At 32.3% G+C, this 24029-nt stretch overlaps 3 protein-coding genes across 4 annotated transcripts; 2 read left to right on the top strand and 1 right to left on the bottom strand.

Moving 5' to 3' along the window:
- The first annotated feature begins 1773 nt into the window (after positions 1 to 1773).
- Positions 1774 to 5596, top strand: LOC107860591 (protein transport protein SEC13 homolog B). The gene is made up of 2 exons (XM_016705992.2): positions 1774 to 1918; positions 4390 to 5596. The coding sequence occupies exon 2, from the start codon at positions 4420 to 4422 to the stop codon at positions 5326 to 5328; it is 909 nt and encodes a 302-aa protein (XP_016561478.1). The 5' UTR covers positions 1774 to 1918; positions 4390 to 4419; the 3' UTR covers positions 5329 to 5596.
- A 2325-nt stretch (positions 5597 to 7921) lies between these two features.
- Positions 7922 to 13115, top strand: LOC107860590 (E2F transcription factor-like E2FF). Of its 2 annotated transcripts, none has more exons than XM_016705990.2 (11): positions 7922 to 8302; positions 9881 to 9948; positions 10063 to 10115; positions 10187 to 10264; positions 10345 to 10401; positions 10565 to 10634; positions 10783 to 10850; positions 10922 to 10994; positions 11081 to 11142; positions 11242 to 11647; positions 12572 to 13115. In XM_016705990.2, the coding sequence occupies exons 1-11, from the start codon at positions 8211 to 8213 to the stop codon at positions 12661 to 12663; spliced, it is 1119 nt and encodes a 372-aa protein (XP_016561476.2). In that variant the 5' UTR covers positions 7922 to 8210; the 3' UTR covers positions 12664 to 13115. The 2 variants fall into 2 exon arrangements, with proteins under 2 accessions (XP_016561476.2, XP_016561477.2); XM_016705991.2 differs by having other exon boundaries at positions 7925 to 8302; positions 12691 to 13115.
- Positions 13116 to 13825: 710 nt separating this feature from the next.
- Positions 13826 to 15641, bottom strand: LOC107860589. The gene is made up of 3 exons (XM_016705989.2): positions 15481 to 15641; positions 15244 to 15332; positions 13826 to 14185 (listed from the first exon to the last, which is right to left on the bottom strand). Exons 1-3 carry the CDS (start codon positions 15517 to 15519, stop codon positions 14038 to 14040), a joined length of 276 nt encoding a protein of 91 aa, XP_016561475.1. The 5' UTR covers positions 15520 to 15641; the 3' UTR covers positions 13826 to 14037.
- Between the last annotated feature and the right edge of the window lie 8388 nt (positions 15642 to 24029).

Below are 24029 nucleotides of genomic sequence, written 5' to 3'. Positions count from 1 at the left end.
GATCGACTTTTAAAAATATTTTTGGTAAAGATTAGGTTTAATAAATAAATTCTTCATATTTACATACTCAAGAGAAATTCTCCATATTTACATACTCAAGAGATATTAAATTTAATTATTATATTCATCTTTATTATTTAAACAAATTTCCTATTTAGTGTAATGTTTAAACTCATAAAGTGAGATACACGCGTAAAGTACGTACACGTAAACTAGTTACATTAAATAAACTCATGCACTCAAATGACATAAGCATTAGGGATTTGCCGAAGAAGCTAAAATTGAAATAAAATGCATTTTATTTTAGGGAAAAAGCTAAAATATGTCATTGAACTATCAGAAATAGCTCATTTATGTCATCCATTAAAAGTTGGGCTTATTCATACCATCGTTGTTACAAAATCGGTCCATCCATGCCATTACTTTTTAACAGATGGTTTTTAAAAACAGTCTTGCCATGTGACAGCTTATTAGAGGGTCATGCCATTTTTTTTTAATAATTTTTTTTGATCCATTAAAAAGAATCTACGCAACTTTTTGATCTATTGAAAATTAGTTTGATCTATGCTTTTAAAATTTGATTAATTTTTCATGAATATATTCTTAAAACATTCTCGTTCGATTTGTTTTTTTTTTTTTTCTTTTTGACATATTTAAGATTTTTTTAATATTTTCTCTTTATATTTTTTTTTTTTTTTTTTCATTTTTGACATATTAAGATTGTTTTCATATTTTACCTTTAATATTAATTATTTTTTTCTTCAAATTAATTTCAAATACAATAGTAAACATCATTTAATAAATATATTATAATAAAATAACTATTTTAATTGACAGACGAGTAACTAAAAGGGAACGGAGAGAATATACACTCCACACTTTTTATCATTTTTTTTTTAAAAAAAAAGATTCACGTTAACTAAATCTTTTGTCATTTTTCAGTTGAAATTGAAGGGATATATAAACACCAAATATTATTATTATATTATTAATAGTTAGCTTCTCATTTTGCCAACTCTACGTATACTATATATGTCGGTATGTTGTCGCCTTTCTGTTTTTGCAATGATAAATAATGATGCATAAAGTGTTATGTACAAATGTTGAATGTTGATCAAGGGCGGCTCAACCCTTTAGGAGAAAAGACGGCCGCGCCTAATACCCCAAAATTTGAGGGGCCTATTTTTGTTTAGTAATAATTATTACAAATTTTAAGAAATATATTAAATACTATTTATAGAAAAAAGAAAAATTTTATATAAAAAAATAAAATGCAAGGCCTCCATTTGATTTTTGCCTTAGGCCATATATTTGCTTGAGCCACCCCTGATGCTGATGATGTCGTTCTATACTTAATAAAAAAATAAAAAACAAAAAAGTTACTTATATTCGGCTGACAAAATATTTCATGTATGTTAAGACATACTATATGCTTAATTAGAATAGCCTTTGGTTATAAATTTTAGTAGTAGATTTTTTTTAAAAAAATTATTTAAATATTTGTTTGATCATGAAAAATTAATCAAATTTTAAAAGTATAGATCAAATTAATTTTTAATGGATCAAAAAATTAGGTAGATTATTTTTAATGGATCAAAAAAATTTAAAAAGAAAACTATTTAAAAGAAATAAAAATAAAAAATAATGTGGCCCTTTGTTAAAAAGTAATGGCATGAATGAACTAATTTTGTAATAATAATGACATAAATGAGCCTAATTTTTAATAAATGACATAAATAAATTATTTCTGATAGTTGAGTGCATATTTGAGTTTTTACTTTATTTTATATTAGCAGTAAAAACTACTCCCTCATTACTTAAATTAAATATCATCTCTCCATTCTCTCTCCTTAGCTTCGACGTAAAGGAGCCCTTCTCCTCTCTATTGTTTTTTCAATCCACAAACTTTCTGTTACAGGTAAACACAATCCCCCTTAGCCTCTTCATTTGATTGCAATTTAGATCTTTATATTAATTCATTCCTTTGCATTCTCTTTTTCGTTCCGGGTCGACCCGGTTTAAGATCCACACTGAAATCTCAGATCTAGTTTAGCATTAGCTTTTTTTTGGTTTGTTATTGACGTAATTCTGCATATAGATGTGATATTTTAGCTCTTATCATTGTTTTTCATGTGTGCGTCTCGGCGATCCGCGAATTGGTGGGTTTATCATCCGCAAATCGCAACCTGAATTGGGGGAAAGCTGCTTAGAAATTAGAATCGGCCACTTTCGATTCAAAATTGTATGCAGGTTTACCGAAAAAATAAGTAAAATAGGAAATAGAAGGAGAAAAATTGTTAAGTTTATATATATATATAGAGAGAGAGAGAGAGAGAGAGATTTGATTCAATATTATATTAAGGTATACAGAACAAATGAATAAAGATGGGAAATTTAAGGAGAAAGATTGTTGATTTTATATGTATAGATTAGTGATAGAAGGTATTTAACAGTTTCGATTCTATATTATATTAAGGTATACTGGATAAATGAGTAGAAGTAGGAAATTGAAGAAGAAAGATTGTTTCTTTTATATGTAGAGATTAATGCAAGCAGAGTTAACAGTTTCGATTCAATACTATGTTAAGGTATACCGAACAAATGATTAAAAGTAGGAAATTGAAGTGGAAAGATTGTTTCTTTTTTATTAGACATAGTGCAAACTCTGTATGAGAACCTCGTATGCTAAGGATACTGAGGTAGACACATTGTATTGAGCATGGAGAAGCATAGGGAACCTTAATTTTGCACTTGGGGGCCGCTTGATTTCCCCTCCCTGAGTGGTATATCGTGTCTTTATGTTAATTGATTCTGACTACTACTCTTTGAATTTTCTTTTTTTTATATATATATAAATTTATATCTCTAGCTTTCTGTCTATGTCATAAATTTTTGAGTATGGGTCTAGTTTGTACTGCTAAGATGAGATTCTCATATAGCAATTGCGTTTTGCTGAAGAGTTGAGTGTTTATTAGGCAATAAGCACGGAAGCATATAATTTATGGACTTTTGTACTGCTGCAAAAGGGTCTTATTGAAATGTTACCCTAGGATCAATTTTGTTGTAGTTACTGTTATGCTTTGTCCTGTTGTCTGCAGTATTTTTCCATGGCTCCTCCACTCCTGTTATTTTGCTTTTTTCATGTTGTCTTTAATATTTTGTCGTGGCTTCTCCACTTCAGTTATTTTTCTTTGTCATGTTGTCTTTAGTATTTTGTTGTGGCTTCTCACCGTCATTTGTTTCCCCCGGCCTGCTTTGATATGATTCTTCTTGATACGAGGGCATATTAGAAACAACCTCTCTACCATCCAAGGTAGGGGTTAAGGTCTGAGTACATTTATCTTGGTGTTGTTGTATTATTGCCCGCTAACAAGAGAATCCATTTCTTCTCTTGGCTTAGCATGGGAAGCTATTGAAAATGCTCTTACTTTTCCACTTTCTTATTGTTAGAGGTTCAAAACAGTTGATGAATGTTACGCTAAAAAGAATGCAGAAGCAACTTTAATATTTATTATTCTTCATCAAAAAAACTCATTTGAGGTAGTGGTATGGACTGCGTACACTTACCTTCCCCAGACCCCACTTGGTGGGAATATATTGGGTATGTTGTTGTTGTTGTTGATTCTTCATCAAAAAACTCTAATTTTATTAGGGAGACTAAGAATTCTTATCAAGGCAGCTTAAATAATTATTGATGAGAACAGCGAGTGATAAGTACTGGGGTAGAGGAGAGGATATGGATTTGCACCTTTGGGCCCATTGACTATTTACTTAATAGTTGGTTTTAGTTTCTCAAATACTTTTCTGTGTACTTTGTTGCCTCAACAATCTTTTTTGACTATCTTTATAGGGTTTATGAATTAAGCTGCAGTCATTTCCCAAAATAATCATTCCTATCATGCATAGATATATTGGATCAATTGAATGCATAATACGAGTCATATGTCAGCTAATCTGTTTCGAGTTAGATTCTCTGCCTCCTCAAATCAATGGCTACTTCCATTTAGTGACTTTTCACCTATATAATCCTTCTCCTTTTTCAAATATCACATGTTCAGTGATAAACCAGTTGTCTTCTCTTCATGCCGCTGGATTTATGATAAAGGAAGATTTCTCCTTTATCTTTCTCTCTGGTGTATTGAAATGAACAAGCTTAAAAACCATGACACGTGAAAGCTCTTAATAATATTTTCTATTAAAGATTTGAATTTCCAAAGATTAATTCACCCGAAGGCTGTTATGTTATTACTTTTTTTTTTGCTGTATACATATTTTAGTTAGTTTAGTTGCTTGAGTTGCATTGTTCTTGGGCTTTGCAAGAGTTCTCTCTTCAAAAGTATATCTTTTAACTGACATATGTACTAACATAAGATCTGAGCATAAATGCAGGAGCTGTGGGATATCAGTAGCAGTGAGAAAATGCCAGCACAGAAGATTGAAACCGGTCACAATGACACAGTTCATGATGTTACTATGGACTATTATGGAAAACGTGTGGCTACAGCATCTTCTGATACCACCATAAAAATAACTGGTGTGGGCAGCAATGCTGCTTCACAACACCTTGCTACTTTGAGTGGTCACACGGGACCTGTTTGGCAGGCCGCCTGGGCTCACCCCAAATTTGGCTCACTACTTGCTTCCTGCTCCTATGATGGTAAGGTAATAATCTGGAAGGAAGGCAATCAGAATGAGTGGACGCAAGCTCATGTTTTTAGCGACCACAAATCATCGGTTAACTCCATCTCATGGGCTCCTCATGAACTTGGGCTTTGCTTGGCTTGTGGTTCTTCTGATGGTAATATTTCAGTGCACACTGCTAGGTCAGATGGTGGTTGGGACACTACGAAAATAGACCAAGCTCATCCAGTTGGGGTAACATCAGTTTCATGGGCGCCATCAATGGCTCCTGGTGCTTTAGTTGGTTCAGGTGTGCTTGAACCTGTTCAAAAGCTGGCATCTGGTGGATGTGATAACACTGTGAAGGTCTGGAAGTTATATAATGGCAGTTGGAAGATGGATTGCTTCCCTGCACTTCAAATGCACACTAACTGGGTGAGAGATGTAGCTTGGGCGCCAAACTTGGGACTCCCGAAGTCAACAATTGCTAGTGCTTCTGAGGATGGTACAGTTGTCATATGGACTGTGGGGAAGGAGGGAGATCAGTGGGAGGGCAAGGTTCTTAACGACTTCAAATCTCCTGTTTGGAGAGTCTCATGGTCTCTAACCGGAAACTTGTTGGCAGTTGCTGCTGGGGATAACAATGTCACATTGTGGAAAGAAGCTGTTGATGGGGAGTGGCAACAGGCCTCCACTGTTGATCAATAGAGTTGGAACTTGAAAGTAATAGAATTTTAAGTTTTTTGTCTTTTCATTCTACCATCAGACCTTTTTCCTAGCTGAGTGAGTTAGCCCTTTACTTGAGAGGACTGTTTTACTTTGATCTGATTCTTCTCCTCCTATTCAGTATGCATTTGATTTTACTTAAGCTAGGGGAGTTGGAACATGTAGAAGCTCATAAACCTTTTTCTTGTCTGGTCTATTTTGTATGCCTTTGTTGTGTTGCATTTTGAATATACATTCCTGTTCTTATGCCCCTGGTTGATTAAATGTGTTAGGTTTAATGAAACGACCACTTTTTGTACACGACATGACCCCCCTCCCTGAATTTAAATTGGTAGGGGAAAATATGAATTATTGAAAACCGTCGAATATTACTTTCATCTTACTAGTGTCAACTGCGTGATCCACTTGAGTTTGGACTGGATTAAATTTGGAGAACACTATTTTAGAATTACCTAACAAGAAGTGAAATTCAAGAGATTTAAATTGAATTATTTGCCACAGACATTAAAGCTCCACAATATGTGAGAACTTTCTATCTCTTAGACATTTTTATTAAACTAGTTTAGGATATTTGCTTAAATAGTAAAGATGAATATAATAATTAAATTTAATATCTTTTGAGCATGTAAGCAATAACAAAATAATACGATAATAGAGATATCAAAATAATACAACTAAATCTAAACTTTACATAAAAAAATTCTTAAAGCCGACCGGCACACAAAAAATTCTCAAAGCCGATCGAGATTCATCAACGAACTGTAAACTACCACAAAATAACAAACTAATAAAGATATTTCGATGATACAATTAAACCTAACTTCACCTAAAAAAAATTTCAAAGTCGATCCACATTCATTTAGCATCTGTAAATTAAAATAATATAATAAAATAATAAAGATATCAAAACAATACAATTAAACCTAACCTTTACACAAGAAATTCTTCAAAGTCAACTGACATTCGTCTACGACTATAAACTATAGAAAAACAATATAATAGTGGTCACAAAGCTTCGATTTTAATCCAACTAATTCTTGTCTAAGCAAAAATTTTGACCCTAAAAATAGTTTTGAATGAAAACAAAGAAGATATATACATACGCACATTGTGGTGAACACTTTATGGTCATCTGCTCATTGTGTAATAGCTCGCGAACCATATAGAAGATTTAAATCGCACTACACTAATCTCGTATGCTGAGTTTATGACTGAACGACAGATGGAGGTTGATTTTAATAAATGTTTGATCATAAAGTTTTTGGCTCTAGTTGAAACTAGTGAAGTTAAAGTTGTGTTTAATTAATTAGTAAATATTTTCTTTACAAATGAAAGGAAAGAGCTTTATTTGAAATTGAGAGAAGGGTGAGATCTATCTTTGAACTATTTAAAATGGAATAAAAATATGTTTCATTTGTTTTTTTGCTTAAAAATACCTCTTCATTCATTTTTTGGTTAAAAAATATCCCTCACCTTAACGGAGTGCCACCAAGCACACCACGTGAAAAAAATTATCACATGACCTCTCCACATCAGCATCTCATTTACATAAAAGGGTCAAAACTATTCCTGAACTATTCAAAATGGAGCAAAAATATTTTTCATTTATTTTTTAGCTAAAAAATACCCTTCATTTATTTTTTTAGCTCAAATATATCCCTAAATTTATTTTTGACTCGCAGATACTTCTCACTTTAATGAAGCACCACCAAGAACACCATACGAAAAAAGTTGTCACATGACCAGTCCACGTCAACATCTCATCTAATACTCAGCCAAACCATTTAATCCAAATTAATAAGCCATTTAATACCTGTACTCGATACATCTTCAAAACATTCAAACTATCTTCATAAGTAAAGTGTAAAAATCGATCCACCCTTCATTTAACTTGAACTCTCCCCCAAAAAATGGATACAGTCTAGTGATTTTGAGGGAAAAAAAAATTCTTAGTACGTGGGTTGAAACTTGATTCGTCTTTATCATGTCGAAGAATATGGGAGGGTGAACCTCATATACTAAGGACTTTTTTTTTCTTCAAAATCTAGCTTGCATCAGATTTTTTGGGAGAGTTTCAAGCGAAGGCGTGTTGAATTTTTTTAAGACGAACCAGTTACATTTATTAAATAGGATGTTAAGTTGAATGGTTAAGAGGGTTGGTTAGGTATTAAATTGGATACTGGTGTGGCCCGATCCCGTAGTAAATTTTTTTCATATTGCATGTTAGGTGTCACTACATTAAAATAGATGTATTTGTGAGCCAAAAATAAAGATAGGGGTGTTTTTGAGCTAAAAAATAAATAGAGGAATATTTTTGTTCAATTTCGGATAGTTCAAGGATAGTTTTGATTCTTTTTTATAAATGAGATACTGACGTGGATTGAATATATGATAATTTTTTTTTACTCATGGTGTGCTTGATAACACTCTGTTAAATTGAGGGATATTTTTGAGTTAAAAAATAAATAAAAGGGTATTTGTAAGCTAAAAGTAAATGAAAGAATACTTTTAAGCAAAAAAAAATAAATGAAAGATAATTTTACTCCATTGCAAATAATTAGTATATTTTTGTTACTTTTCTCCATGAAATTTATGAGAATGAAATGGGGAACAGTTTGAAACACACATTCAAATTCGAAATTCAAACTCCAAATATGAATTTAAAAAGTTTAATAACCTAATTTAAAAACACTGTAAAAATTTATTTGGGGGCATAAAATGAGGAACGCGTTAAAAGAAATTTACAATGCCCGCCAAATATCATCCATTTCCCTCTTTTCTTCAAGCTTCAGCGGTTTATCTCGAATTTTCTTAGGGTTCTTCTTCGATCCCATTTCATTTTCCGATTACAGAAAAGCCTAAAAATGTCATCATCAGTTCATACTGAAGATTCCCAATGGAAAAACCCTAGCATTTACAGCCGCAAGGACAAATCGCTCGGTCTCCTTTGCTCCAAGTAATTACTCCTTTTTTTTTTTGCTGCATTTGTGTTGTATGTTTGCGATTTTTAGGTGTTAATTCGATCTTAGAACGAGACGGATTATGTGAAATGTATAGTAAAGTATACTAGTTGTGCTTGAGTAAGTGATAAATTATTAGAGAATGTTGATCCACGAGGAATTTTAGGGTTTAAACTTATTTTGGCTTTAGGATGAGGAAGAAAGTAAATTCTGTATGGAAACAAAAGAAAACTCTCTATGAAGCCAAAAGTAAACACATACAGAAGTAAGTTCAACATTTACTATAGTTTTAATTTTAATCATGTATAAATAGTGTAATTTTCTGCCGAAGGGGATTTCTCTTACTCCTTAAGCCCTACCCGACTCCACCTCTTTTATGCAGCACAGGCAGATCTAGGATTTTGAATTTTATGGGTTCCTACATTGATTTCAAGTTAATATATGATAATAATTGGGTTCAAAGTTAAATATTTATAAATATTCTGTGAATAGTTAGTAGTTAGTATGTATATATAAGATCTGAGCAAAAACTACTAGATTCTTGTGAACCCACAAGCAACATGGATCTACCCTTACTAAGAAAACATGTGTAGACTCGAGGGTACTAGTGCTAGTAGTTTGATGGAATCCAAATGAACAAACTTAATTCATAGACATTAGTTTTGTATACTTACAAACTCAAAAACACTCTATAATAAATTTAACAAAACCAAGAGAAGTTTATTAGATATCATCATGAGAATCAAAGAAAAAGAATGGAAAGAGAAAGGCCTGGATTGAAAATGAAGGGCTTGATCCTCTCTTTTTTCTTCGTTTCCTCTCTTTGTGAGCTTCCTCAAGAGGTTCTCTTCGACTCAACAACAGACCTAGTGTAATTCCACAAGAGGTCTAGGGTGGGTAGGGAGGCTGTTTTCCATAGACCCGCACCTCAAGTAAAAGCATTCCAAAGCAACGGGAATGAAGAAGCCACAACAGATACTAAAGAAAGTATGCCAGAGCATTCTTACAGAGGAACAATAACTACAACAAGATAGTACGATAATCGAAGTACAAGAAATAGAAAAGCTCTAAATATGGTCATGACCTCCTTGGAGTCAATTTTTATTGGAACCTTCATGTTTATAGAATGCAAAGAAGACCTTTTACATAGCAGCTTAGGACCTCTCGCTGCCTTAATTTGTTGGAGGGGCACAGAAGTGATTTTCTAGTGCAGCAGCTCTAAGCAACTATTTTGCAAATCTTATTTTCCAGCGCAGCAGCTCTAAGCATCAATTTTGCAAATCTTTAGTAAATTGGCCATGTCTCTTTGTAGGAGTTTTATCATAGTTCAGCTCGTTGGAAAATTTTGCATATTAATTGTTAAAGATGAGAGATTATATGGTATATTGATTTATGATCTTTACCAATTTTTTGGTTTCCTTCATCTACAAAGTTAGATAGAAATGTGTGGAAGAAGTTGATGAAATGCCTTATAACATAGAAATTTAAGTAAAAAGTTCTGGATTTTTTCACTATAAATCAACATATCATCTTTATCATTACTTTCTTGACCTGATAAGTTCTGTACTATTCAGTTTCTTGAAGCTGTGTGATCGGGAAGGTGTGGACACCGTTGGTTTGGACAATGCTGCAGATAAATTAGGTCTTTGCCCCGTCTTCTCTTCCACCAATCCCCATATTATCTTCCAACCATGTCAACGCGAATGTGCAGATTTCTTCTCGCATGTGTTCACACAAAATCTTTTTGTGGTTGTAGGTGTCGAGAGGCGTCGCATTTATGACATTGTCAATATTTTGGAAAGTGTTGGGGTAACTCTTTATCTTTTCATCTTCTTCTCATTATCTTTATATGATTGAATGACTATGGGAGTTTATTTCAGGTTTTGTCACGAAAAGCTAAGAATCAGTATAGATGGAATGGGTATAGTGCAATTCCTAAAGCAGTAGATTTGCTTAAGGTAGTTGATAATTGATATGCATTTTCCTCGTCTCATATGGATATCTCCCGGGCAATTGATATTATTTGCTTATTTTGTAGAAAGAAGGACTAAAAGATCTGTCCACTGCCTCCTCCACTTGCCACAATGTATCAAATGTATGTACACCATGTTTCTTTCTTTGTCCACCCTTCCCCACAACAAGCCATCTATATAGGGTGATTTGGAGTGGGACTGTAACAGTTCAAGTATAGATATCTCTCACTAGTTCACTCAATTAGTTACTTTGATTTGCTCAGCGATTGCATCTTCTTCTACTAGGTCATAGCTTGTAACCATTCAGATGTTAAGGAAACAGGAGAAGGCAATACTTCTGGCTTACATAAAATTGGTAAGTTCTTCTTGGTAGGTGTGATGGTTGTGGTTTTTTGAATTGAAATTTTTTTCTCTAGTGGAGGGAACATTATTCAAAAGAACTGCTGGATATCATATATCACATTCAATATTTAGTGAGACTAACTTGAGGTCTGATTATGCAGACAACCGGAAGGAGAAGTCTTTGATGATTCTTGCCCAAAATTTTGTAAAGCTTTTCCACTGTTCTAATGTAAGTGCGACCATACAGATTTTCTGACCAGTTTTCAACTGTTTGCAAGCTAATGCCTTACCCTTCTGTAGGTTGACTTGATCTCTCTTGACAAGGCTGCATCAGCATTGCTTGGTGATATCCACGATCCAATGGCTGTGAAAAGTAATTCATTTTCGTAATATGTTGTTATGTTTAACTTATGATGAAAAATTTGATAGAACTTATTATCTTTCGTAAATATTTTGCAGCAAAGACCAGACGCTTGTATGATATTGCAAATGTTTTTGTGTCCTTGAATCTCATTGAGAAGGTTGGTCATATAATTTGAATGACCAGTAACTGAATATTCTCAAAATAATGAAGTAGATAATTATTTCTTCTGATCTTGATTTCTGCAATACATATGTAGATACGTAGCCCAGATAATGGAAAACCAGTATTCAGGTGGATAGCCTGGAAAGAAAATCGTACGAGTGGGTCCCCTGCAGCTGCTACATCAGATGAGTCAATGAGGAGAACATTTGGGACAGAGATCACAAATACAATTCCCAAAAGATGCAGGGATGATTCTTCATCTGATCTAATGTCAAACGGGCAGGTGAAAAGGTTGAAAGTTGCAAAAGATGACGAATTGAAAGATAAAAATCAGATCTCAGCAGAGCAGCATGATGAACGTGGTACAAAGGATTTTGTATTTGGCCCTTTTGGTCCATCAAGTCTTCCCAAATCAGGAGTTTCTGGAAAAGAAAATTTGAAACATATTCAGAACTTGGAAGATCTGGCATCTAAATACTATCCTCAGTACCAGAATAAGGGTAATTTCTAAATCTCATTTGAAAAAGTTGAAGCTCCTTTTCTTCTAACCATTCCAAGTGGGTTAGGGAAGAGGGGATGACACCTCTTTTGGGCTATATTCTCATATATGTTGGTTCAGAAGTTCACTCAGTTCACAGGCTCCTCATGTTAAGGCAGGATCTCACGTTTGAACTTGTTTCTATTCCCTTCTCCCTAAAGAATGAAAAAAGATATTCATGTACCTTTTTGCGGTCGTTATTTTCCTTTCTATCCTGCACTGATTACACTTCTTTTAAGTCAAGGGTTTATTGGAAACAACCCCTCTACCTCACAAAGGTAGGGGTAAGGTCTACATACATCTTACCCTCCCCAAACCCCACTTGTGGGATTACACTGGGTATGTTGTTATATATACTTAGATGTGCCACTTTTACTGCTTTTAGCCTTTGTTTTGATAAATCAGTCTTTAACTTCTTAATCCCCGAGATATTTTGAACTAGTTGTTAATCATTAAGGATCTTTGGTAATTGGACTTCATAATATTGAGCAATGTATAAGAAATGCCACAAACAGAGAGAACCTTTTATCACCAAGTCTTCTGTTTTTTTGTGAAGATGATAACTCCAATTTGCTTTGGTGCCTTTTTTCTTATTTTATGTTGTATACTTTCCAAGTAAGCATGATAATCTTGCATGCATGCCCAACAGTCTACAACTTGGCTGTGAAAATATTTCTAGGTGCAACTGCTTCTGCCATGTTAAGAGTTACCCATGATAGAGTAGATTTCTTGAATGGAAGTATTTTTATCCAATTTCTAGCACCCAATTCAGCTACTTTTAAGAGTAAATTTTATTTTTCTGTTCATGTGAACATGTGTTCATTATCCCATGTAGTTATTGCCTTAATGAAGAGGTTGAAATGTTTCCATTTGCTAAATGTTACAGCTGCAAGTGAGCTTTTTGCTCATTTTGTTGATGCATGGGAGTCATGGCAGGTTGAAGCTGCCAATGAGCTGCACAAACAACATGAACATTAATGTCATCTTGGATCTTTTTTATTTCAGATGGTATCAAGCACATTCAACAAGGATAGTTCTGACTTCTGATGCTGTTAGTCTCACTTGAGAGATGGTGGTTATTGGTTGAATGTCTCATGCATACATGTATCAGTTGAATGTGCGGCTTTTTGTCAGTGTCTGATAATCCAACACCTGACATTCGGTAATATTTGGTGCCATTGTAGTTCCCAGTTTTATCTGGATGAGTTTCTTGCACGGGTCCATAGGAGACAATCAACGTCTCCTACATGCTTAAATTTGCTGTATGCTTACTAGGTTTTAAATGGTAAATTCCTGTTACCATTGATGTTTGTATCTGTGTTGTAGTTCCCTCGCTCCTTTTCAAACCTCTTAACGCGATTCCAAACTGAACTACTTAATTTCAATGAGCTAAATTAACCGTGTTGTAAATATTATGCACACTTCTTAAATCTTTTCTTGTCATTTTCACTGTATGTAAATCAGAAAGTGAAGTATTTTGCATTTCATTGTGCAAGAGTGGAATATGCAGTATGTTGCCCAACTTATGTTTGATGAGGATATGTAAGTTAAGATGGGATCTGACAAGAGTTTTTACTCTTTATGGAGCCTCGTCCTATATGCACATTTTGCAGAATGGGATATGTACATCTTTAGGGGTTGTTTGGTATGTGAGATAAAATGGATATCCCAAGATTAAATCTGACATTAATTTTATGTTGTATTTTGTTGATGATATAAATTTATTTCAGGAAAACTTGATGTCGACAACCAAACACTGTAAATTTAATCTCAATCTTAATCCCAGATATCCAATCAAACTTGGACTACAATTCCAGAATAATTTAGTCTATGAATCAACTAACCCCTTAAAGTTGAATTGATTGTGACCTTTAGTCCGTTTGACAAACTCAAGCTTGGTTACCCTAGTTAAGTGGGAACCAAGCTGAAGGTTTCTTGATCTTGATCATGTTTTTGGATATAGTTATAAATGTGTTTAGCTCGGTCAACTCAGAGACACGTGCTTATTCAGAAATTTATCCCAAGTTCATTCTAACTCTTGATGCGGTAAATGGTACGCCACGCTTTGATCATACAACAGAACGTCTGAAATGCCAATCCAAAGTAATACTATTCATGCATAAAAGTAAATGACCATCTCTTCCAGAAAACAATAGATGAATAGCATATGAAAAGATGTGCCCTCTCATCAAAAGGAACATGTGGTATAGAATTACATTTATTCAAGTTTCTTTCAATATGTTTTAGGCCCATCGCAAGGCCAGAAAAATGCATTTCATGTCTATCTCATCAATGGAAAAGAAGACAAAAGAATAATAATGTTAATCCATATCAAAACATGACTAGGGGGCATCACTTTGGATCGCTGAAGAAGCCGTTGATTGATGGCATAATCTCTGGAGACTTGTTTCGAACAAACTTCCTAAGAGCATGCTCTGCGTATTTCTCCCCTTCCGAAAAGTTGTCCAGCACTCCTGCAGCCCTGTTTTCCTTGGTCACCCTGAGTTTTTTGCAAACATGAAAACATGGTCAGTAGGGACTAGGGTGTGGGTGTGGATGCAGCTGCATGTAGAGAGCAGTAAGCTACATGTTTAGCAGGGGTCAAAATTCACCCACCTTTCGAAATATAATGTGGTGCAAATAAGGTAAAAACAGTTTTAGTGAAACAAGAGAAGCTTCAAGTGACAAGTGTTGCTCAAAAATTGTTTTAGGTCACACGTTCTAATCTCCGGTATGGCATTCATGCTTTTCTATAATCTCCTTCATAGTATTCCAAACTCTGCCAACAACATACCGAGTGGAATTTAGGGAGGGTAGAGTGTACAAAAGCCTTACCCTTCTCTCGTGGAGGTAGAGAGAATGGCTTCATTGCCTAGCATTGGTTAAGAAGATGCAATTGAATACAACACAACATAAATATGGGTGGTTTCATTGCCAAGCTGATGTTATACCAGTTGATCAACTGATTTGATTTCTACCACCAGGCACCAACAAAGAATCAAATAAAATTGAACCAAGAGTCAATATTAGACCAATTTAACCGTTTCAAATTCTCACATTATGACCTCACTATGTGGGAATACACTGGATATGTTGTTGTACGTAGACCTTAGGAAGATATATGGAAAAACGGATTGAACCCTCGCCTACACAGTGGAGGATTGGACAGGCCACCAATGGAGTTACTTGAAATACCTAAATCAATCACTCAACTACACCTCAATTCTAAGCTATTTGGATGCCGGGTGATCATGTGAATTCTCTATATACATACCCGATCTATTCGAGCAGATCCACTCAATTCAAAATACTACTAACAAACAATTCTAAAATCCACATAGTAACCAAAAACAACTCTAGAAAACACTGATCTAAAACAAAATTTCATCAACCATGCTCTCAATAATTTTTTTCCCCAAAAAGTACATGTATCCAATTAAGGCAGGTTAAATCAAATACAACACAAATTAAACAACGCATAAATAAATATGTATACATCAGAGAAAAAATATGCGCGGACATCACGGTTATCAAAAAAATAAAGAAGAGAAGCGGTACCTGACTTCAGGATTGGTGCAGATATTACGAACCAATTGCATACCACAGATCCCTACAGCAACACCTACGGCTGCAAAAAGCGGATACACCTGTACAAGTACAAAGATATCATCTTCAACTACTCAGATCTAATCGCTAAACCAACGGTCAACAATAAAAGACCAAAAAGTCCATTAACAAAATCGGCGATTTCATAGCAAGTTAAAGGAAAGGGAAGGACAAAAGAGTAAAAAATACCTCGGGCCTCAGCCATCTGCTAATGGTGGAAGAAGCCATAGAGAAAAACCGGGGGGGGAAAACAAGCTAGCTTTATACGAAATTTTTTGGAGACTATTGATGACGACGACGACCTGCCTGTTCATTTTTGCTCCTATTTCGTATTTATAGTATCGAGAAATTCCCCAATTGGCTGCAATTGCGATTTCAATTTACGAAAAGGCCCACAAGCTTTTTAAAACATCCTTCAGGTCTAAATTCTCTTTTCAATTTCTCGAATGAATTGAAAAGTTTTTAAGACAGGAATCTTAACTATATGGGTGGACATTCGATTTGTTTTGATTGTTGAATATCGATTTAATTTTTTGATTTTTGGATTGATTGTTGAATATCTGTTTAATTTTTTGATTTTCGGATTGACGAAAATGAAAATCATAATCAAACCAAAACTATTTTGGTTTGGTTCGGTTTTTACAAATTTGGTTCGACTATTTCGGATTTTTATTTCGATTTTAAAGATTAAAGTAGTGAGCATTTAAAATTGATGATTTTTCAAGAAAAATAATCTTTTTTTTCAGACATATTTTTCATTCCCAAATATAATTAATTCAACACGCATGAAATAACCATAAATATCGACCTCGCTGAATCATCATCGTTGGCGTGACAACAGTGGCCGCACTCGACAGTGACTGCCGACGGCAATGACGAACTGAGCAAACGACTGTCGTTGGCGATGCTGAAATTTCAAATGAACTGACGAACTGAGGATGGTTGAGCACCGCTGCAGCCTTCACGTTAATGTTAGGGTCTAAATCAAAGCAGTATATTAGGATTTAGGGTTACTAAATAATTACAATTTATATATTTATATATTATATCAGATTATATTTTTAGTATATTTACATATATAATAAATTTTATATATATATATATATATTATAATGTATTATTTATATAATTTCAGTTTTTTCGGTTTATTCGATTTTTTTTTTGTAAATCCAAAAATCAAATCATTTAACCAAATTTCTAAAATTTGAAACCGAAACCAATCCGAAAGTCAAAAAACCAAACCAAAATTAAATTTCGGTTCGATTTTTTTATTTTTTCGATTTAAACCAAAATATGTCTCGCCTTAATCTTAACAGCTCGATTAGTTGACTAACTGAAATTTCACATAATTGGTGAGTATTTCCCTTTTTGTTCTAACCCAATATTAAAAAAAAAAATTATAAGGTTTTTAAGAGTTCATGCAATAGTCAAATTGTCACATTTTAACTTCTTTACGAAAATATTATATTTATTTGATTATCTTTTAGATGCAATAAAGAAATGTTGTTGATATAAAATATACAATATAACACAAATTGATTAATCGTAATAATATCATTTATAGAAGTTTGATTTTCTATATGGAGGCTTAGCTATACTATAACACTCTTATGATTTTGAAGTCATGTATATTTTCTTACTTACTTTCTTCTAACTACGTGAAAAAAAAAAATATGAATATTATAAAGGATAAGAAATTACAGAGAATCAATAAACATCATTATAACATTTGATTCGTTAAAAATTAAATTTTCAAATGAAGATCTAGGGTGATATTTATATCAAAAAGTTTAATATTTTTAACTCTTGTTTATATTATTGACCTCGTCGTAACCACAAATGTCTAATTTACATATTTTTCTTTCAGAAAGTTGTACAAACAAAAGAGAGCTACAAATTGATACTCCCTCCGTCCCATTTTACCCGTCCCAAATTTCCTAATCTGGTGTCTCATTTTACTTGTTCTTTTTTACTTAACATTTTTTTTCCATATTTTACCCTGTGCATTAATTACTTTTTCTTTAAATTAAAATATAAACATCATTTAATAGGGGTATTATAGTAAATTAGTCATGTTATTTATTATTTTTCTTAATTGTTGTGTCATCTCAATTTGAGACAGGTAAAATGAGACGGAGGAAGTAATTGCCAACTCATTAACTTTCAATGAAGGAAAAGAAATTAGAATCCATAAATTGGTATCATTTCTAGTAACGTAAGTGTTATGAAACAATATTAAATCTGTAACTGTTCAAATGTTAATCCAACCACGTTTATAACGACCTTTCAGCAATTTCAGAACTGAAATTTCATTTTTCTTTTTTTTTAGGCTAAGAATAACAATCACAACTTCTCAAGGGGCAAATTTGCATACTTTTTAAATTCTTCTAGAAATACATAAAACAAAGAAAAAAGTGGCTCTAGTGGCAACAAAAGAGTTATTTAACAATAATATAAAATGATTAAAAGCATAAGATTGGACCGACCATAAAAATGAAATTCCATATGGGTGGCTCATGTCAAGTTGCAACTTTAATTTCAAAAGATGCATGAACAAGTGGCCTACTTATTTGACCATTTTCTTATTGGCTCTTAATGGTTCAACTAGTATTGTTTTTTATTTTTCCTCCTTTTTACAACTAGGTACACCAAAAAATATGTACGTGTTGACAAGTGACCGATATTTCATAAAATTAATTGATATGCATAAAAATTGATTTAAATATTAAAATTATATTAAAAAATATTTTTTACTAGGGTGGCAGGGGTTGATCTATGTAGGAGGATTGGGGGTGTAGTGGGTGTCACGACACTCGCACTTTTTGGTTGAAATTCTATAAATTTATGTGTATATATGTATCAGTTAAGGTATTATAGTTACGCTTGACACCCACAAAACAAAGTGAGCTGATGGTGCAAGTGATTGAGATTATTGGGGTTTACCCAATAAATTACAGTTAAGCAAAGTAGAATCATTGACCTCTTTTAACAAAACACTTGATGACACCAACAAGGCAAACCTTCATGCTATACCAACTTCTGGTGATATATAAAATTATAGTTTACTTTGTGAATATTGACTTCACTATCCTAAAATATTATACGGGATATATGTTATTGTTCAAACTAGACTGGCACCCGGAGCTTTCAAATTCTGGATCCGCCTCTAGGGGGTATTATTAAGGACACAATTACGATTTGAAGATTATGACTATACCAAGCTATTGAGTTTTAAATAAATAATATGTAAAATATTTCAAGATAAATATAATAGTAGGCATTAAAATTATGAGAAAATACCCAATTATTCCTCTGAACTATACCCAAAAAGGTTATGTCACACCTCAATTTAAAGGGAGTCCTATTATCCCTTGAACTAATTAAAAGTGAAATTTTCACCCCCTTAGTGCCTATGTGACACACACGTGTGCCTACGTGGACACTTCAGTGTGTTGTGCCACGTAAGTACCATATATGCACTAAGGGGGTAAAAATTTCATTTTTAATTAGTTCAGGGGTAATAGAACTCCCTTTAAGTTGAGGTGTGACATAACCCTTTTGGATATAGTCAGGAGGGTAATTGGATATTATCTCTAAAATTATTGAATTTGTTCGAACATGTAAAGAAAATTTTGGTTTTGCTCATGTGTGTTATATTTAGGCTTAAGTCAATGACAGACACTTAAAGTTGTCTTGAAAATTCACTTAGACCACTCAATTAAGGCATGTACCTATCAGGCACCCCAAGTGCTAAAATTGATACCTATCAGGTACAAAATGATGATTTGACAAGGAGAGTGACGCGTGAATAGTAGAATAAATAATATTTTACTTTTTTAAATTTAAAAACTTATATTTAAATTATTTTATTAATATAATTTTTAATTATCCTATATTTTAACTATTTTTTTAAAAGGAAAAGCCCTCCCCCCTCGCAAGTCATCGTCTTCTTCGTAACCCCCCCCCCCTCCTTCCTCATCATCTTCAACCCCCCTTCTCATCGTCTTTAACTCCCACCCTCCCCGTAGCCGCCGCAACTTTTCCCACTCCTTTAGCCGTTTTCTTTTCCATTCAAAGTTTTCAAAGCCATTGCCAAAACCCATAAACCATTGCCGAAAATTAGAGAATAATCAATATACTTAATTTTCTGCAGATTTTTTGAAGCATAAAATTAGAAAAATCATTTATGGGTTCATGTAATAGAACAATTTTAGAATTTTGGAATTGATTTACCGGCGAGTCTCACTGGAAAATGTCTACTGTGTTGTTGCTCTCGTGTGTGTGTGTGTGTGTGAACTGTCAAGGACGACGACTGTGTGTGTGTGAATTTTGTGTGTGTGTGTGAACTGTGTGTGAGTGAACTCTGTGTGTGTACTGTGAAGATGATGATTGGGTGGGGTGGTTTTTTTTTTAAAAAAAAATAAAATTAAAAATCTTATTAAATAGAAAAAATCAGCAATTCCACGTATGTTTTTTGTTGCCATGTATTTTTTTTTAATTGGTTAATTTTGCCACTTCAGGCAATTGTATTACATAGGCTCTATGTCTGTTGCTGATTAGGCAAAAAAGGCCTAATTGGATCAAAATTTGAGTGGGTTAGGGGTCTGATAGGTACAGGCCTTAGTCGAGGGATCTAAGTGAATTTTCAGAACAACTTTCGGTGTCTGGCAATGACTTAAGCGTTATATTTTCAACAACAATAGTAATAATACACCCAATATATTCTCACAAGAAGTCAAGCTGTGTGTTATATTTATTTTTCGGGAAAGGGCCTAAATTGCCTTTCAACTATGTGAAATGGTACAAAAATGTCCTCCGTCTACCTATTGGGCCTAAAACGTCTTTCATATCTACCTATTGGGTTTAAAATGCCTCTCTCACCTATCTATTGGGTCTAAAACGCCATTCTCATCTACCTATTGGGTCTATTTTACCCTTTTATTTAGGCAAATTACATGAAAGGTCATCCTTAAAACTTAATTACATACATAATAGTATTTTTTCGATATTAATTTTTTTTCTACATATATAGCCATTTAAAAAATCAGAAAAGATAATTATAATTCTTAATTTAATTCAATAACTAATTATAAATTCACCTTAATTTAAGAGATATATTTTCAATCTTCAAATTAAAATTGGAAAAGACAATCCTTGCTTTCAAATATTTTTCTCTCTTATATTCAAGATTCAAATATTTTTAAATAAATTAAGTATTTCATTATTTGCTTGTGTATGTTTCATTTTGTTTTCATGTGTGTTAATCATCTAGTATTATTTCATTATCGTGTATTTTTTATTTTAAGATAACGGGTTACTCGTAATTTTTTATGAATAAATATTTATGAAATAACAATCATTATGTTGGAAGTATAGATATATCATGTATTTTTGTTGTATAAATGTTACTAATGTCAAAGTCATATTATTATTATTATTATTATTATTGTTATTATTATTATTATATTTTTTCATATAATTTATAGGATAAATATTCATGGTATATCCATTATGTCGGAAGTACTTTCTTGTTAAATTTTTTTTATTAAATATAAATATATATTTTCAATATTACATGGTATAATTTTGTTATATTTAAAATACCATGTAGCTTTATGGTATAAATATAATTTATATGGTATAAATATATCATGTATTTTTATGGAGGCATTGTGAAAGCAGGCAATAAAAATAAAAAATATAAAATTTTGATATAGTATATAAAAATGAATGAACAAAGGCTTCCATGAAAATAGGCAATAAATAAGAAATATGAAAATTTAATATATAATTATTTTTCTATATATTAGAATATGTTATAAAAGTAAAAATTTTATATGCTATATCTGACAACCAAGTAATACGGCTATGTATATGTAATAATTTTTTAAAATGGCTATTTATATTGTTTTTCTTTCTATTTATCAGATCAATTTAGAATGACGAAAAATTGATATTGTGCACTATTTATTTGGTTAATATTAATAAAAATGATAGAAATTTTATGTAGTTTAATAAAGATAAGTTATGGTATTATATAATTTTTTTCTTAAATAAAAGGACAAAATAGCCCCAATAGATAGACGGAAGGGGCATTTTAGACCCAATAGGTAGACATGAAGGGATTTTAGGCCCAATAAGTAGACGAAAGACATTTTTGCACCATTTTACATAGTTGAAGGACATTTTAGTCCCTTTTCTGTTTATTTTTTTTAAAATGTTTGACTTACCATTTTTGCCACACGACTTAGTTAATATTATGATTAACCAGACCAGGAAATATATAAATTTAACAACATAACAACGACTTCTTTGTTTTTCAAGAATATAAATTATTTTTAATCTATTTCTTTTTCTTTTGGGTTCAAGATGATTGGTATTTGGAGTTGGAAAGAGTAGTTGTTTGGACACTTGAATCAGATTTCTTTTAACTGTATATTGTTATACTTTTTGTTGTCTTATCATTTGATACAAAGTGGTTAACGCCTTTTGCGAAAATTCAAAAATTTATTTGTTGCTTGTGTTATATTATCTTAAATCTCTACATCATAGTCATACTCTTTTGTGCGCATTCGCTTTTAATTTTGTTACTAATACTGAAAATCAAGTAAAAAAGAGCTACTACATCAAGTTTCTTCTATGATTTTTTTCGTTTGATATTGTTAAATCCATCGTTGAATAATGACAAAAAATATCATCGTTAGTTAATTCAGGAGTCTTTTGCTTTCGAAAGTTTGCACCTCAAACCCAAGTCACTTGAAGACATCCAGTTGTTTTAATATGGAATGTATGAACTAAAAACACTTAAAAGGCTAATTTATTCTTTGCACTTTTAATGTTGGCTTCTCCTAATTATAATATGACAAATTAACCAACTTTTGCAAGTTAGGACCCTCATTCCTTTTTGATAGCTAGGTACCTTGTGTATATAGGGATGGCAATGGTGCGGGTTTTTTCTAAATCCTCAAGTTTTAAAACCGCATCGCACCACACCACATTACTTTTAAATCTGCATAAATTCACCTCATATTCATACTCGTGTATACCCACACCGCACCGCTCCATGTTTTTATTTTTTCCTTTTTTTTGAAAAATTCGTAATTCCTTTGAAAATAAATCATAATATTTTTATATCTAAAACTAGAAAATAATAACTAATTTCTATTATATTATTTTTCACTAAAAAATTGTCAAAAAATATCACTTATATAAATAATGATCAAATATTATATTTTTATTAAAATGAATAAAGATATTAAAAAAAATTATAAAATTATTTATTTGTAGTGTTATACATGTCGTTTTAAGTATCATAAAATTTTAAGTAAAGAATACATATAATTTTAGGTATATTCATAAGAATAATATTAATTTTTAGATTTTTTTTAATTCAAAGCCGCATGTACCCGCAATCCGCACCGCACCATTTAAAAAAAAAACTTACTTGAACTTGCCCTGTACCCGCACCGCACCGCATAACTTAAAATTCACATAGCTTAAAACCGGCATCACTCCATTGCCATCCCTACTCGTGTAAGTGCTAAGTGACAAATTGTTAGCCAGAGTTTGTGGCTGCTAATTAAGTGCTAAATATTTCTATACTTTTCATTAAAAATTTTGAGTTCGAATCTTGAAAATAAAATCATTTTAATGAGAGATGTGTTTACCTAAAGTTAGGTTTTTCTTTTGGCATGAATCTTAACTTAAAAAAAAAATGTGTGCTGGATTTTAATAATAGGCACATGATTTTGTTATAATAGTGAGAAACCTTGTTGTCATCACGTTGTAAAACATACTCCTCCGTGTGAAAACGAATGATCTGCTTTCCTTTTTAGTCTACTTAAAAAGGAATGATCTCTTTTCTTTTTTGGCAATACTTTAATTTTAACTTTCCATATGACATGTTTAGAACCACAAGATTAAAGGACATTTTGATACATTTGACACAACTTTAATTTAAGACCACAAGATTCAAAAGCTTTTTTATTTTCTTAAACTTTGTATTAAGTCAAAGTAGGTCATTCTTTTTAAAACGGAGGGAGTACAAGATTAATTTCATAGAAAAATGAGTAACGCAACCTTTGATTGTTAAAAGCATGTGAATTTACAACTGTGATTTTGTTATGCAAATAGTAGTCTTTTGTACTTGTAATTTGTCAAGCAACGTATTGTTTTTCTTTTGTATATCACATGCTAATATTAATGAAAATACCGGTGTTTTCAATTGTTACAGTGAAAATGTTAAATGATTTTCATATCGTTCAACACAAACAAAAATCAAGATTACAGTTTTACAATATAGTCAAACTCTTTCGTCCTTTTTTTTTTTGCTATAAATAAATGACCGTGCTCCATTCATAGTGGTAAAGAAGGAGAGATATAGAAGAGAACAATATATCAATTAACAAAATTCATTTTGAGCATTTTATGCAATTTACCTTTAGCGTAAAATTGGGCAAAATTCATAAATAACATACTTATCCCCTTAATTATGAGTTTCATAGCAACAGTTTCATAATTATATAATATAACAAGTTGTATTTTGTATTTTTGCAAACTGTTGCTACAAAAATATAAATACATATGATTTTTACTGCCCTTATGATCGATATGTATTTTATATTTTTGCAAACTGTTGCTACAAAAATACAAATAAATATAACTACATATGCTACAAAATGTAATTTGATAAAAGTGTTGTTATTTTTTGTAATTTAATACTTAAATGTGCTACTTTA

This window comes from Capsicum annuum, chromosome 2, assembly GCF_002878395.1.
Source record: "Capsicum annuum cultivar UCD-10X-F1 chromosome 2, UCD10Xv1.1, whole genome shotgun sequence".
Lineage (NCBI taxonomy): Eukaryota > Viridiplantae > Streptophyta > Magnoliopsida > Solanales > Solanaceae > Capsicum > Capsicum annuum.
Note: the sequence above shows the minus strand (reverse complement) of the source record. Positions and strands in the feature narration are given on the sequence as shown.

Coding starts and splice junctions, on each gene's coding strand:
- LOC107860591 (XM_016705992.2), top strand. CDS start 4,420: ATGCCAGCACAGAAGATTGAAACCGGTCACAATGACACAGTTCATGAT.
- LOC107860590 (XM_016705990.2), top strand. CDS start 8,211: ATGTCATCATCAGTTCATACTGAAGATTCCCAATGGAAAAACCCTAGC. Junction 10,116..10,186: donor ATATTTTGGAAAGTGTTGGG/GTAACTCTTTAT, acceptor AGTTTATTTCAG/GTTTTGTCACGAAAAGCTAA. Junction 10,995..11,080: donor CGATCCAATGGCTGTGAAAA/GTAATTCATTTT, acceptor AATATTTTGCAG/CAAAGACCAGACGCTTGTAT.
- LOC107860589 (XM_016705989.2), bottom strand. CDS start 15,519: ATGGCTTCTTCCACCATTAGCAGATGGCTGAGGCCCGAG. Junction 15,333..15,480: donor GCAGATGGCTGAGGCCCGAG/GTATTTTTTACT, acceptor GTACTTGTACAG/GTGTATCCGCTTTTTGCAGC. Junction 14,186..15,243: donor TGCACCAATCCTGAAGTCAG/GTACCGCTTCTC, acceptor CAAAAAACTCAG/GGTGACCAAGGAAAACAGGG.